At 39.7% G+C, this 17,183-nt stretch overlaps 1 protein-coding gene across 3 annotated transcripts in view; it reads right to left on the bottom strand.

The window, feature by feature from the left end:
• DDX42 (DEAD-box helicase 42) overlaps positions 1-16,967 on the bottom strand; it is a 35,860-nt gene extending 18,893 nt beyond the window's left edge. Inside the window, exons 1-3 of one of the 3 annotated variants that reach the window (XM_019980582.2) lie at positions 16,780-16,967; positions 6,875-7,111; positions 4,994-5,144 (exon numbers count right to left, since the gene is read on the bottom strand). In XM_019980582.2, coding sequence (XP_019836141.2) covers positions 4,994-5,144; positions 6,875-7,095 — 372 coding nt within the window. In that variant the 5' untranslated portion in view covers positions 7,096-7,111; positions 16,780-16,967. Of the gene's footprint in view, positions 1-4,993; positions 5,145-6,874; positions 7,112-16,779 lie in introns of those variants that run through there. The other 2 variants (XM_070773746.1, XM_070773747.1) reach the window with 2 other exon arrangements.
• Between the last annotated feature and the right edge of the window lie 216 nt (positions 16,968-17,183).

Genomic DNA, 17,183 nt, shown 5'->3' with positions numbered 1-17,183 from the left:
TTAAAGAGTGCCATTGCCTTCTCCGTAATTACCAAAGGGGCTAGTAAAAAAATGCAGATTTCTGTATCTGGCTCTAGAAAGGTGGTTCTGAGCCTTGGGTGATTCTATCCCCCGTGGACATCTGGCAATATCAGGAGACATTTTTTGGCGGGCACAACTTGGGGTGGGGGCAGCTGTTACTAACATCCAGTGGGTGAAGGCCACAGATGCCTCTAACCATCCTGCAACGCACAGAACAGCCCACCAGAGAACTACCCAGCCCTAAATGCCCTTAGGGTGAAAACCTTGCACTAAGTAAACTGCAGCCATGAAATCAAAAGGCGCTCGCTCCCTGGAAAGAAAGCTATGACCATATTAAAAAGCAGAGACATCATCTTGCCAACAAAGGTCCGTATAGTCAAAACTACGGCTTTTCCCATAGTCATGTACAGATGTGAGAGCTGGACCATGAAGAAGGCTGAGCACCCAAGAACTGGTGTTCTGAACTGTGGTGCTGGGGAAGACTCTTAAGAGTCCCTTGGATTGCAAGACCACCAATCAATCCTACTGGAAATCAACCCTGAATATTCACTGGAAGGACTGATGCTGAACCTCCAATACTTTGGACACCTGATGGGAAAAGCTGACTCACTGGAAAAGACCCTAACGCTGGGAAAAGCTGAGGGCAGGAGAAGGGGACAACAGAGGATGAGGTGTCTGGACAGACAGCATCACTGACAACGGACATGAGTTTGAACAAACTCCAGGAGACAGTGAAGGACGGGGAGCCTGGCATGCTGTAGTTCAGGGGTTCAAAGTCAGACACGACTTAGCAACGGAAAAACAACAAATAAATCTACTAAATCAGAACCCTTTGGGGTGGACTTACATGTCCACCCCACTTACATGTGAAATACATGTACTTTTCCCATTTTTCATAGGTAATTTTTATATAGCAAATTGATAATTATTGATCTAAATTAATTCTTTGCTTTATACACGTGAAAATCAAGGGTAGAAGAATAAACTACTTTTCGCCAAGGTTAAAACGCATTCTGCTAACTGTTTTTTGTTGTAAAGCAATGTGAGTTTTTCTGACTTCTTTGATTTGCATTAATGCAATACCTTGGCAACAACACTCTCCCCAAGATCAGATAACATCCAATCTCTCCGTCCGAAAATCAGCAAAATGCCTTTGGATACTACAGCAGAAAATATCTGGAAGAATGATGTTGTATCAAAAAGATTTAACCTCCAAACAGCTTCAACTACTTGAAATTCCAAGCAAGAGAATTTGGACCATTCTTGGATACTCCTACTCAAAAAGGGCTATGCCAGTTTGCACTACCAAAAATTAAATCTAAATTTAAACCTCAAAAATCAAGAGTTGATTTTTATTCTAATTCATCACTAGGGATCTGAAAAAATAATGAGAAACACAGCCCTTTGGGAAATGTCCATGTATCAAGAAGATTAAAAAAAAAAACCTAAACCAATATGTATATGATATCTCAAACAAAACAAACCATTTATCCATTGCCTTTACTTCTAGAAAGAATCATTTAACACACTGTATTTACAAAATTGCTACCATCTTGCAAAGCACAGGTATGTTCTGAGTAGTTCTGGTAAGCATTATGCAGAAATACACAACACAAGAACTCAGATGCTGAATGATACAGCAAAAAGAACATGGGCTTTGGAGTTGAATCCTGGCTCTGCTACTTTTTAGGTATACACTCTTTGGAAAGTAATTTATTCTAAATCAAAGGTGGGAAACCCAAAATACTCAATGGGTAGCAATTTCACAATGAATGAAGTGAGGCAAGATAAGGAAAGTTCTATACTTCTGACACGGACATGTTTTGCTTGCATTTTACTAAGTTGTTTTTGTTTAGCTGCTAAGTTGTGTCTGACTCTTTGTGACCCCACGGACTGTAGCCCTCCAGGCTTCTCTGTCCATGGGATTTCCCAGGCCAGAATACTGGAGTGGGTTGCTATTTCCCTCTCCAGCAGATCTGCCTGACCCAGGAATCAAATGCACATCTCTTGCTTGGCAGATAGATTCTTTACTACTGAGCCACCAGAGGAAGCCCTGAATATTCTAAAGAAGGATGCTCTAATTTTTCTTTTAAACACATAGCCCTGAGTTTTATTTTCGGATATTTGACAACAGACCCACACTCAGGAAATCTACTTCTCCACTATAAGAAAATTATAACACAAATATGACGGTAAAAGGCTCTAAGCGATGGCCTCAGTGTCAAGAAGACAACAGGGACTGATGGGCGAAGTAGAAAAAGCCTGCCTTGCCCAAAGCAGGCAGTTATTTTGTCAGCAACAGCCTGTTTTGTGCCACACACGAATGCAGTCCCAGTCCTGCCACATTTTTCACTTTTCAGGAGACTGATCTTTTAGACAAAAATCTCCGGATCTTAAAAAATGTTGGCTCCTATTTTTAAAAAGCATCGTTTACACCAAACAAAACCACATCTTTACTGGATTCTTTTCCCCCCCTGCTTCCTCAGAGGAGAGATGAATTCTGGCTGAAGACTTCAGGTAACAAGTAACTGAGGAATCTAGAAGGACTTTACTTCATAAACAATGAAGCGACAGTTTCTGAGTAAGAGGAGTAATATGACAAGAAACACGCTTCAGCCCAATTACTCTGTAGCTGTCCACTACATGAATAGGAGAGCAGAGAGCCTAAAGAAAGGAGGGAATTAATTTAGACCAGGTAAGAGTTAAGGTAGAGGGGAAGATGACCATAATGGAAACAGAAACAGATACAAGAGATACTGTAAAGACTGACAGAAGCTGGCAAATGATGAGAGGAAGGCAGTACTATGTTCTGCAAGAGCTAGTTCTCAGGACTACTAAGCAAGAAAAATCAGATCTGCATCCCAGCTCTGCCACACAGTACCAATGTGGTTTGGAGAAGTGATCTGGATTATCTCAGGGTTCAGTTTTTTTTATCAGTTAAGAAGTTTTATATAGTTTTTCTGCCTATTCACCTTTGTTATTCTGAGGAATAAATAAAGCAAGACATGAACATGCTTGATCAGTTACTAGAAAAAAAAAAAGAAGGGACTTCCGCAGCAGTCCAGTAGCTAAGACTCTGCCTTCCAATACAGGGGGCACAGGTTCCATCCCTGGTCAGGGAACTAAGATCCCACATACCACACAGCAAAAAAGAAAAAAAAAAAAAAGAGAAAGAGAGAGAAAACCCAAACAATAAATGAAAGAGAAGAAATCACAACAACCACAAAAAAGCCATAAGAGAATACTATGAACAATTAGATGCCAACAAATCCAACAACCTAGAAGAAATGGACAGCTTTCTAGAAACATGCAGCCCACCAAAACTGAATGAAGAAGAGAAACAGGTAAACTGAACAGACCAAACATAAGAAATTAAATAAAATCTATAATTAAAAAACTCCCTACAAACAGAAGTCCAGGACCAGGTAGCTTCACTGGGGAATTCTACCAAAAATACAAAGAACTTACACTGATCTTTCCCAAACTCTTCCAAAAGACCACAGAGGAAGGAACACTCCCAAAGACATTCTATGAAGCCACTATCACCCTGAAACCAAAACCAGACAAAGACACTACCAAAAAATAAAAGTATAGGCCAGTATCTTTGATGAGTATATGTGCTGTGTGCTATGCTAAGTCGCGTCTGACTCTTTACGGCCCCACGGTCTATAGCCGGCGACTCCTCTGTACATGAAATTTTTCAGTCAATTACTGAGTCACTTTTTGCTGTACAGAAGAAATTAACACAACACTGTAAATCAACTATACCTTAATAAAATTGAAAAAAAAAGAGGGGCTATTTGAAGGAAGAAATTAAAGCCAATTTGGGAATTTTCTGGCAGTCCAGTGGTTAGGACTGTGCTTTCACTGTGGAGAGCCAGGGCTCAATCACAGGTTAAGAAACTAAAATTCCACAAGCTATTTATTGGGGCCAAAAAAAAAAAAAGTTAAAGGGACCAGGGGAACACATCCATGTAAAAATAGCCAATATGTTTCTAGAAAAGCAGAGCTGAAACTAAAGAGAGACTATGGATCTAAAGATATTAATTTATTCACACAGAAGTTAATTTTGGAAGTGGGTGAGATCACTAAGGAATGTATAAAACCTGAAGACAGCACATTAATAAAGAGAACTGTAGCAGAATCATATGAGAAACTGGAAGAGAATCACAAGAATGACAGATACAGTCACATGGCTAGGTAAGGACTTTTTTTTTGGTGTAATCACATGGTAGTTGTTTTTTAAGAGTTATAGACATAGAAATACCAACAGATGAAATGATATGTCAGAGATTTACTTTAAATAATGTAAAAGGGGGTGGGAGGTGTCAGATAACAAAAGACTGGCCAAAGTGTTACCTGATAAAGCAGGGTGAAGGGCATATGGGAACTCATCTTATTATTCTACTTTATGTGTTTGAAATTCTTCATGATACAAAGTAATTAAATAGAAAAGTCAGAGACATGGGAGAAAAGAAAAAAATACAAAATCACAAAAAGCCTAGTGAGAAGAGTTTTAAGGAGGAAGAGGTCACAAGTCTCATTTTCTACAGCAAGGTCACGAACATGGATAAAAAGAAATAAACACCAGAAGTACGGAATACAGAATCTGTAATTTTAGCAAATTCCTTAAGTTTAATTACCTTACATAAATATGTATTCAATAAAAGCTAGATTGAGTAAGATAGTATTCACTCCATTTAAGACTAAACCAAGAATTATTAAAATAGAACATACTACACACACGCACACTTGAGCCACTATGTTCAAGGGCTACAGTTCACATTCCTAGGCACCAATCATCTCTGAAAATGCTACAGGGCCATGGAAGTATATTTAAGAAACTATGGAATACAAGAGCAAAATTCTCTCAACAAAGGGCCAATAAACAAATTCTGAGGACTGAAGCACTAGGTTAATCTGACCTGTTTCTAATTGCTAAAGATGTTAACGTAACAGAGTTGATACTTGCCTCCACTTCAGCCATGAATGCCTCTAAGGGATCATCATCACTGTCAGAGTCTACTGGCTTGGAATGGAATTGCTGGCGGGTAGGTGAGTTCTCAGCAGGAATGTAAGGTAAATCAACGTTGCTAGAATCTTCTTCCTCATCTTCAAAATATCTGAAAATTAAGATTCATGATTGATAAAGTGAATGTTTAATTTGGGGGTGGGTGAATCTTTCATTTAACAAAATTTTTATTATGGTATGTATGTTACCATTAACAGATTTTGGTCCTTAGGCTTAGGACTTAATTATTAAGTATCATTTGATATATGCCAAATTCTAATATGGCAAAAAAACCACAGCAGATTCTCCATTTCAGTACTGTCTGCTAAAAATTACATTTCCAGTTCTGTCAAAAGGGATGAGTTTCCAATACAAAATTATCAACAGCATATCACTGTTGAACAGATACAGCAAATATTAAAGCATGCTATGGAAAAAATACTTTTGTATGAAATATCAAAAGCCTAGTTTATTTTTCACCACACTTTAAAAACTTTTAGAGATTAAATTCATAAGGCTAGAGATGTTCTTAAAAAGTTCTGGGCTATTTTCTAAGAACCAACAAAAAAACTTCTAGAATTGAAAATAAATGCTCAGGAGTATAGCCATTATTTTATAACTATAAAAGGAGAATAACCTTTAAAAACTGTGAATCACTCTGTTGTACACTCAAAACTAACATAACATTGTACACGAACCACACTTCCTCACCATACTGTGTTACGTATTCAGAAAACAACTTCAACATCTGGAAAAAGTACCACTTTCCCTCTAACAGATATCCCAGAAAAGAATATTGATATAGCTATACACTAAAACAAAACAAAAATACTGTTTAGAGCTTATCTCAGAATTAAATGAAAGAGTAATACAACAGAATATTAAAGAGATCAAAACTACAGTCTAAACTTCAAAGCATTTCAAGTCTTCATTTTAAAAGCTCTAACCATTCTTACATGCTATACACACACACACAAATGCATATTTCTCTATACAATAGTTTCATTTAATGTATCCCTGAGCTGGTAAACTGGTCTCTAGAATAATGATCCTGGACTTTGCTAAATCTTAAACACTTACTTATGAACTTAATTGCTAAATAATATACCAATTTTTTAAAATGCTGCTAAATACGTTAAAAACTGTGATCTTGAAGGTTAAAAAAAAAAAGCTCAACAGTGTAACGACCAGGCTAGAAATAATAGCAATACAACATTTCTTTAGATCTGGCAAAAAAAAAAAAAAAAAAAAGAACTTAAAATCTGTAAAGAATTAGAGCTCAAACTTTCAAACCCCAGCTTTTCAACAATCACTTTATTAGACAATCATGTTACAAAAGGTAACTGGTAAATATGGTTCCTGAGAACTGTGAGCAAAAATCTGAGATTTTCCTACCACTGTAAGATGTTACAACACAACAGTTTAACAGTTTTAAGGACTTCAGTGTTGAGTCAAACTATGTCTCTACCAGTTCTGATAACTGCCTGTGTTTACCAAACAACTTCTATGCTTTAAATAAAAAACTTCAGTGAAGAACATCAAAAACCATGTAAATTAAATAATTCAATTTTAAACAAAACACTTTAGCCGTATTTAGGTTTCAATGGCCTCAAATCCATTTTGGAACAAGGAAAAATAAAGGACCACACAAGTATTATATTCCTTGGGAATGAGTGAATGTAACAATTTAACTTGTTAGGAACAATGCAATTCAGTGAGATAACCAATTTAAGAAGTCGTTATTATTTGAGAAACAAATGGTTTTTTTGCTTCAATTTTTTTGATGGAATGAATACCTCAAAGACTAACCTTGCTAAATTACCAGATATTATTACCACTTACGCATTTTCTTCATCGAAATTGGCCCGTTTAGAACCAATTTTGTAGAAAGAAGGGAGCTGGGGTGGAGCCGACTTTCCAAAGCCAGAAGCAGAGCTGGCTGCCCCAAAGGCACTATGGGACTGCTGCGGGAGCTTCGGCTCCTCCTTCTTGCCAGCACTGATGGCAAAACCGCCAAAGCCAAAGCCCCTCTTGGTGCCGGGGCCACCTTTATTCCAGTTCATGGTGTCAGGGACTGATCTGTTAGGAACAAGACACATGGACAAATTTAACTTTATATAAAAGTGAACAGCCCACTGATGTTCATGTCTCTTCCAACCTTTACCTACAATTTTAAACATTTGCCTCTCAATTAAAATTTTAATTTTGGTACAAAAAAGATTGGCACAACACTGTAAATCAATTATACTTCAATTAAAAAAATTTTAACTTTGGACTTCAGATATGCAATATGCTAACCTCAGATACGCAGATGACACCACTCTTATGGCAGAAAGTGAAGAGGAACTCAAAAGCCTCTTGATGAAAGTGAAAGTGGAGAGTGAAAAAGTTGGCTTAAAGCTCAACATTCAGAAAACGAAGATCATGGCATCCGGTCCCATCACTTCATGGGAAATAGATGGGGAAACAGTGGAAACAGTGTCAGACTTTATTTTTTGGGCTCCAAAATCACTGCAGATGGTGACTGCAGCCATGAAATTAAAAGATGCTTGCTCCTTGGAAGAAAAGTTATGACCAACCTAGACAGCATATTCAAAAGCAGAGACATTACTTTGCCAACAAAGGTCCGTCTAGTCAAGGCTATGGTTTTTCCTGTGGTCATGTATGGATGTGAGAGTTGGACTGTGAAGAAAGCTGAGCACCGAATTGATGCTTTTGAACTGTGGTGTTGGAGAAGACTCCTGAGAGTCCCTTGGACTGTAAGGAGATCCAACCAGTCCATTCTAAAGGAGATCAGCCCCGGGTGTTCTTTGGAAGGAATGATGCTAAAGCTGAAACTCCAGTACTTTGGCCACCTCATGTGAAGACTTGACTCATTGGAAAAGACTCTGATGCTGGGAGGGATTGGGGGCAGGAGGAAAAGGGGACGACAGAGGATGAGATGACTGGATGGCATCACGACTCGATGGACTTGAGTTTGAGTGAACTCTGGGACTTGGTGATGGATAGGGAGGCCTGGCGTGCTGCGATTCATGGGGTCGCAAAGAGTCGGACACGACTGAGCGACTGAACTGAACTGAACCTTAATAAAACAGTCACATTTTCTTGTTTTTTGATACACATTTTTTAATTGGGAGATAACTGCTTTACAATTTTGTGTAAAGTTGTACACAAAATTGCTGGTTTCTGTTGTACAACGATGGGAATCGATCATAATTTCACACACACACACACCCCCTCCCCTCCATCTTGAGCCCCCTTTCTCTCCGGGTATCAGTCATACTTTTACACACACATACACTCCTCTCCCTCTTGAACTCCCTTCCTCTCCCCTTGAAACAGTCACATTTCCTAAAACACCGAAGACACCGTAATTTATTTTACTGAGCTCTCAATTGGAACAGGAATTCAGTATTTAATATCATACCCTTCAAAAAGATTCGATTGCCAGTTGAATATCTTATTCAGTTAGCCTACTGTTAAAGATTACAAAGAAATCTCCTGAGCATCATTCAAACTCATTTAAAAATAAAACTTTTTATCTTATTAGTCTTGGTTTCAAAAAACTTTTTAATGAAACAAGTTACCTAAGTTTCACAGAACAGCAGAAAACTCAGAAAGCAAAAAAGAACAAAATTTAACACTACCTGAAACTCCTCTCCCAGATACACAATTTTGTTGATATATTTTGCTTTTTTTTTCTATGCGTGTGTATACACACACACAATTTAAGATCAAAACTGAAACCATACTGTACAAATTGTTTTATTGATTTCTTCACCTTATGATACACATGACTATGTGAATAAATACACTTCTCTACTTCTGTTTCTTTTTTTTTTTAAGTTGTGAAACATATCCTGTGTCTTTGTCTATACTCTTTATTATTTCCTTAGGTTCAATTTTTTAAAAACACAACTGCTTATCAAAGGGAAAGTGCGTTTGAAGTTTCACATTTATGGACAAGTGTCCATTATACACTGAGTAACATGGTAAGGGCATAAAACAAGGCTGGTGGTATGATTCAATGTAAAAATGTGTACCTGTACCAAGACAGCTGGAGGGCTATTTATCAAAATGTTAATACCAATCATTTGAATTTTACTTTTTTTCTCTTTTAATAATGGTATTAAAGTCTACCATTAATAAGAAAAGTTTATATTTTTATAAAAGACTCTGAAGTCAATGTGAAAAGAGTTTCAAAAACTGCTTTTTACGATGGCACTGTTGAAGTGACTAGGAACAGGAACAATATGCTCTGCTCTTCTGGTTCTATACCCCGCTCACGGTTCTGTTTTACTGCTGTTACACAGTACTTGGTTCAGTCTGCTTAGTATTGAATTGGATCTATGCTACGTCAATCTCTACCCTCAGCTCCAGGTAGGGACTGTCTGTACTCATTTTGGACCTTTCGTAGAAAATATTCACGGTTAGGGAAAGCACTTAATAAGTAATAGCTCACTCAAACATAATTAAGACCATTTCTTGCCTTCTTCTGGAATTCCTTAAGAGGAATCAACATAATTCTAGTGAGATGATATTTAGTTAGAAGATTTACAAGCCAGAAAATTTTAGCATCTGAGAGTACTGTTTAACCAATCTGTGAGCCTGGCCTTCCAAAAGCTGTTCCTAAGCAACAAAAATTACAGATTTTGAATTTTAACCTTTTCCCTAGGGTATATAATGCGTAATAAGAGGCTGTTAGTAATTAATCCATTAAATTTTGGATTCTGAATTTTATCCCTTTTCCTTCTGTATATAATGCATAATAAAAATCTAATAATAAACAAGCCATTGAAATAGGTAAAGGAAGGATGGAAAAAACAAACGTTGGTAGATTTTAAGAATTACATGAACAATCTCATGGCTTATTGAAAGCCTGTTGAGAAAGTTCAGGCATTGTATTGGGCGCTGGGCATTTATCTATGAAAGATACAGTCCCATTCTCAAGGAATTCAGTGTAGTTTTAGGCAGCTTACAAAAAGAAATGATGTGTAGAGGTATTACAGAAAGCGCATTCATTGATGGCCCAGTAGAAGAGTACCCAACCTACCATGAATGGGGGACAAGGCAGTTTTTCTGGAGATGACAGTGGTGTTAATTTTTTAAACCTGAAGAGGTATTAGACCAGGGAAGAAGTGCCAGAGAGAAATTTTAGATCAAAGAACTGTAAATGCTACCACAAAGGACTGGAAATAGTTCAGTGCAGCTAGAGTTCTCTAGGACTTTTGGGAAAGTTGCATGCACATGTTCAGAAAGACAAACGGCCCAGATATAGGGTTGGTGTACTATGCTAAGAATACACCATACAAAAATATACTCTGCCAGCTGTAAGGAATCATTAATTTTAAGCAAAAAAGAGGACATGTTTTGGATCACCATTTTAGAGACATCAGATGAGAGATGGCATGAAAAGTTGGGACACAAGGAAAGTGGTTAGGACATTATCATAAAAATGTAGATAAACCACAACAAGGTACTACAAAACTAAGGAAGTGGCTATGAGGAAGGGCGGGGTGTAGATCTGATGTTTTACTGAGGTATTTACGAGGAAGAATCAACTGGGGAGAATGACCAAATCAGACGTGGAAGCTGAGGAGGAGGAAGGAGGAGGAGGAAGAAGGAAGAGTCTAGAATAATTTTGGAGGGTTCTGGCTTTTACAGATTGGGTGAATGACAGTGCCATTAACAGAGATGGAAACCCAGAAAAGTCACGGGTGGAGAAGCAGGTAGAAAGTGAGATCAGTTCACAGTACCTATGGGAGCACTCAGGATAGCTGGCAAGTAAGGTCTGTAAGTGCAGAGAGAGATCTGTGAAGGAGTTCTAGGTACCACATGAGATATCCGCATTTGAGGTTACTAATGTAGATAAGCCAGCAAAGAGGGCAGAGAGAGCGAGAAAAGAGGTGTTAGTGGAGGTCCATACTTAGGAAGGATCGGGAAGAGAAGCTCATGTGAAAACCTGAAAAAGAACAGAGAGAGAGACACAGAGGGTAGCAGAGAACAGTGACATAGATGGTGCGAAGTTTTACAAGCAGAAAGAAATGTCCAATGTTAATAACAAAAGAGGAGATGGGGCGGGGGATGGGGCGCGGCGGGCTAAGAACTGAAAAGCCCCTGTTGAAGCAGTAGGGAAAAGGTTAAGTGATGATTGGTAAGGGGTAGAGGCTGAAGACAAGGCCAAGAGGAGTACAGATTACTTTCTAGGCCTTTTATCAATGTGAAAGAGAGTGTGAGGTGTTAACGAGAGGAATTTTGCCTTTTGTTTAAGGAAGACATCTAACCACGTTTATATGCTAAAGAGGAAAGGCCAACACAAATAGAAAAACTGAAGATTTAGGATGACAGGAAAAATCACAGGAACAAGGTGTTGCCGAGAGCTGAAGAGAAAAGACCAAAACCTTTAACAAGGAGTAAATAACACTTCCCCGTAGGCTGAGGACAGGAGAAAAGGATGGGCATAAATTAATCCCACTAAATAACCAAAGGGCTCAAATTACAAGAGAAATAAATCAAATACTTGGTTTTAAAAATTCAACTTCTGCAGACAGGCAAGCAGCATGACCTTGGGCAGGTGAGAGTTGCTTAATAGCTTAAAAATATGCAATACTTTAACTCTTCCAAGATGTGGGTCAACCCAAAGACTGAGAACCCTTAAGTGCCCCCACACCTTTCACTAGTGTGATCTAGGTCACACTGCCCATGTTCCCCAATTAACTGTCTCCAGCAATGCCAAACAATTGTGCTTTCTACAACCCACTGACTAGAATGTCAGCGCCACGTGGGCAAGGACTTTCTTGTTTTGTCCAACATAGTATCTTTAGTGCCTGGTGTACACAGTACTCAAAAATTTTTCGTTGAATGGATAAATATCAGGCTCTTCAAAATTCATCCCAGTATCTGTGAAATCCATCAGCTCCTATTATTATAAGCCTTGCTATCTAGCCAACCAGCTGTCCTGATGAAATCTAAGCCAGGTCATCCTCAGATACCACTGATTTTGACTTTCTTGAACCGTTTTCCTACTATTAGTCCACGTGTATGGCTACAGGTCCTCAACAATCAGAGGTCTGAGGGACTGTAGCAGATATAAGAAGCACAAGATGGCCAACCTCATCTCTATTTGGTTTTATCATTTTTTTTTTTAATGAGCCCTCCTCTGCTTAGGTTATAAGTCAATGAAAGTAATTTGCATTCTCTAGGCAAACACTGGAGAAGAGAAATCTACTCAATAGTTAATAAGGAAGTCAAAACATAGTGAGGACATTAAAAAATTAATGTAGTCCACCATTCATGGGTCTTCTCAAAGCTCCCTTTATAGTGGCTTATTAAAAAACCATAGAACTATATGATATAGCATTTCCTCTCCTGGCTGAGTATATGCCCCAAAGAACTGAAAACAGGGACAGACATTTGTTACACCCATGTTCCAAGTAGCATTATTCACAAGACAAAAGGTGGAAGCAACCCAAGTGTCTACAGATGGATGAATAAACTAAATGTGGCAAGATAAATACATAGCAGTAGTACTCAGACTTAAAAAGGAAGAAAATTCTGACACACACTACAACACGGATGAGACTTAAGGACGTCAAGTTAAGGAAATAAGCTGGACTTCCCTGGTCATACAGAGGATAAGAATCTACCCGCCAATGCAGGGGACACAGGTTTGATCCCAGGTCCGGGAAGATTCCACATGCCCTGAGGCAACTAAGCCCTCGGGCCTAGAGCCTGGAAACTGCAACAAGAGAAGCCATCGCAATGAGAAACCCACACACCACAGCTAGAGAGTAGCCCTCGCTATTACAGAACTAGAGAAAGCCTGGACACAGCAACGAAGACCTAGTCCAGCCAGAAATAAATAAAAGAAATAAGCCACTCACAAAAGGACAAATATGGTATGATTCCTCTTACATGAGGTACTTAGTCAAACTCAGAAGCAAAGTAGAAGGGTGGTTGCCAGGAATTAGGAGGAGAGAGGATGGGGAGTTACTGCTTAATGGGGGCAGAGTTTCAGTTTTCTAACATGAAAGAAGTTCTGTGGACACTGTGGTGCTGACGGTAGCAAAACAGTGTGGACGTACTCAGCGTCCGTGACCTGGCCACTTGAAAGTGGTTTTGATTTTTCATGTGTTATTTTACAAGTTAAAAAAAAAACACCCTTGAAAATCAAAGAATCAGAATTCAACTACACATGTATTTTTAGAGTGTTATTTTATCTGGTTTATGAGGGAGAATGATGCTGTCCAGACCTCAGTTTCTACTCTAAAATGCAAATATACTTGTGAAATTTCAGTTACATTTTTTCTCTTTAAAAAATACTGTTTTTAAAAATAAAACATTTACTTTGAAAAGAATTAGCTAATAGAACCATAAGCAAAATGTATCAGCATTTGCTTTAAAGACAGCAATATGAGTTGGGTCTTAGAAATCACCAACATGTTTTATGTAGACCAATAATCACCTTCTGTTTTGTGCCCAGTACTGAGAGGTAACATCTCTCCCTTCCTTAACCTACAAGAAGTGAGGGAAACAGCCCTATGAGGTAAAGTATTAACTGAAGTAACAGTGGGTCAGAAATAAATAGCAATAAGAGAAAATAAGAATTCCCACCTCTTTGGCAGGTGTTTGTTAATATTTTGGAACTAGGGAAAGTCACACTCAAAGGGGGTGAGCACTCAAACCTCCTTCGGGGTTTCTCCAGACCCTGACCCCTCACCTTCTGGCCACACACTTCTGATCCCATCATTCCCTTCAATTCAACAGCTCTCTAGTTACTCAATCAGGCTGGAATGAGACTCTCCATTGTGGCAATGAACCGCTTTACATGCACTCTGGTGAATGCTCTTCCCTCAACCTGCATTCTGTTCCCACCAGATCTCTCATTTTATCTATCTGCCAAAGCCTATCCTTCAACACCCATCTCAAATACCAACTCCTAGAACTATGACATGAATATGATTTCCCAGAGAAAAGCTACTTTCTTCATTAAACTCCTGTTCTAGTCTTAAAACACCCAACATCTATTCAAAACTATCTGTGTTCTTTTTTTCTCTCTCCAGCTCCATGTTACAAACTCTATGGCTTATTCATTTTCTTTTTCTTTTCTGTTTTCCAGAGAATACACTCATCATTCATATTTATTCAACATATAGGAGACCTGGGGAGATTCACAACTTGGCCAACGAGAAAAATTAAGGACAGCATAAAGTATCAATACCTGCTTGGTACCGTTTTAGGCACTAAAATGTGATTTAGTAGAAAATCTTAACAGCACAGTAAAGCAGCACAGACCATGGAGGCAAGCTGCCTATGTTTAAACACTGGCTTTGCCAACTAACTTGATGTGAACTTCTTGGAAGTTATTCAGCTTCTCCGGCCTTACTTTGCTCGTCTCTAAGATGGTGAGACTATCACCTACTTCATAGGGTTGGTGTGAAAAACTGAATTCACATACAAAAATACACCCGGAACAAAACCTGGCAAATGGTGCACAATGTGTATTAGCTGTCATGTTTATCATTATTTTTTTTTTCCCCAGAAATCAATCTCTCCACTGGTTAATGGAGAATATCAAGCTAAGACTTCTCAAGTTTCTTTCAACTTAGAGATTCCATACCCTGGTGCCATATGACACTGAAAATGTCAGAGATCACTACAAGTTGACAAATGGGGACAGGTTTCAAAAGAGAGCTAGAACCCAGAAGATGAGTTTTTTATTTTTTTTTTAACACGGAAAGATATAAGCTGAGTAGAGAAGTATGATGCAAGGAGGAAAGCTAGAAACAGCAAAGTCTAGGAAAGTAGAATAAGTGTAGGAACATAAGGAAGATAATTTGGCTAGTTTATGTTTTGAGAAATGGTGGAAAATAAGATATAAATGACTTTAAAAATAGTGGACTAAAAACAAATGATTATAAAATGTTACTTTTTCATTATCATTAACATTGTGTTTTTGGAGTAGGAGTAAGATTTCTAGTGACAGTTGATCACCATCTACTCTATCTAATAATCTGCCTTGAGAATAACTCACACACTATAAATCTGATTATTTAGCAAGAATCTGTACAAAACCCAAGAATTTCAACACATTCTTCTAAAGCCAAAATAAGTAACTGCTAGATTACACTTGTTTTAGAAGCATCTCTTTTCTCTCTGCCAGCTTAAAGAAACTAAGAGCTGATTACATAAAGATGTGATAAAACTAAAACATAAAGAACTGTACTCTTCCACAAATTGCACTGAATTATTAACAGTGTAGGTCAGATCTTACCATTCCCCTGCTCAAAACTCTCAGTTTCCATCTCAGGCAGAAGAAAAATGAAATCTTCACAACAGCCTAAAAGGTCCTGGTTATCTGGTGCTCCCTGCAACGCCTTGTTCCCTTCCCTGACCTTATCTCCTAATAATTCCTCCTTTTTGCTCACAGTACTCCAAACATGCTGGTCTTGTAACTGTTCCTCTAACAAGCCAGCATTGTCCTCTTCAAGGTCTTTATACTTGCTGGTTCCTCTGCCTGGAAGGATCATTCCTCCAGAAACTAGGTGGGCTCACTCCCTCACCTCCTTATCTAGTCCACTTAAACATCAGCTTGTCTGTAAACACTTCCCTGACCATGCTGTTTAAAAAGGCAACATCTCCCCATTCCTCTCTTCAGCTTTATTTTTTTTCACCTAAAGCATTAACCATCTTCTAACATACAGTATAATTTATATATTTGTTTTCTCTCTTTACCTCACTACAACGTTTCATGAGGGTCAGGGTCACAAACCAAGCACACTGGTAGGGAATAGGCACACAGAAGTTATCAACAAAAATATTTCTTGAGTGAATGAACTGCATATTAGGCCATAGTATGTCCCATCTGGGTACAGGAAAACACAACATACATTTTTTTTCCTTCACCACTTAAAGTCTAAACATGAATTCTGGTGTCAAAGACCTTCCACTGGGCTTGGCTCTGGAAAGTTAAAGCGAATTAAAACAGCATCTCTGCTCTTTAGGAGTTCGGTGGTGTGTATACAGAAAACAGATATATACAAAGATCATTCACAAAAAAACAAACTGTATGGGAACCCTGAGGAATCTGAATGACCGCCCAAAGGGGTGAGGGGGCAAAGCTTCCGCTAAGGTGATAAGAAAGCTAAGATTCCCCCGAAGTCTCGACTAGTATGATTGTTCTTCCTTATATTATTGGTGCCTAAGCTTGCAACTCCATATAAATTATTTACCCACATTAGAAAGGCTCTTTAGCAGGCCATAGAAAAGTTTTGTGAGGAGGCTGATGCTAGTCACACATATACTCAAAACTACACAAAGATCACCGACTATGCCTTTCACTGTCTTCAGATTTGGCAACTTTGGCCTGGCAGGTCCCCCGATCTGGAGACTAGCATCTGCTAACTGCTGCTGGCTCGGATCAGAATCCTCCCCATGCCTATGCCTCCCGAAGCCCAGAACCCTGCAAATCCCTTCCCGGACGGGCGAGCGCCGCCTCCGGAAAGCCGCCAACTGGGCCTCATCAAGAGTTGTGGGAGAAGCGGGAGCCGTAGGAGGGCGACGAGGCTCCGAAAGGCTCCTTGAGTCTTCAGTCCCGCACTCCTACCCCTCCCCGGGCCCCTGCGCCTCGGCTTCCTGGAAGCTCCGCCGACTCTTTGTTAAGAGAGGCCGCGGTTCCCTGGCCCTCACTAGGCCCCGCAGTTGCCTGTGGTGCCCCCAAGGGGTTACGGCCCCGCGTCCAGACCCACCTCGCGCAAACCTGCTGCTGCGGCTGCGGAGGCAGCTGCTGCTACCGCCGACTCGGAGAGAACCTCACGGCCCGAAGTACGCGCGGTCCAGGCCCAGTCCCGCCGCGCTCCTCCCTCTCCGCCCCCTTCGCTACCGCCGCCGCCGCCACCGCCTCTTGGCCCGTTGCTGACGGAGGGGGGAGGGGAACAAAACCGGACATGCGCAGTGCGGAGAGCGCGGGCCGAAGGGCGGGGCCTGGTCTACGGCTCCCGGAAGGCGCCCCGGGCGCTGGGCCTTAAGGCTCCCAGATAACTTCACAGACGCCTCGGACCTGAGTGAGGAGTGTTCATGGCCCGTATAGGGAGTGGGTCTGGGAGTGAAGAAAGTAGTAGTGGCAGGGAGCTGCCAAAAAAAATAATCCCCC

The sequence above is a fragment of the Bos indicus genome, chromosome 19 (genome assembly GCF_029378745.1).
Source record: "Bos indicus isolate NIAB-ARS_2022 breed Sahiwal x Tharparkar chromosome 19, NIAB-ARS_B.indTharparkar_mat_pri_1.0, whole genome shotgun sequence".
NCBI classification, from domain to species: Eukaryota; Metazoa; Chordata; class Mammalia; order Artiodactyla; family Bovidae; genus Bos; species Bos indicus.
This window is presented reverse-complemented; position numbering and strand designations above follow the sequence as displayed.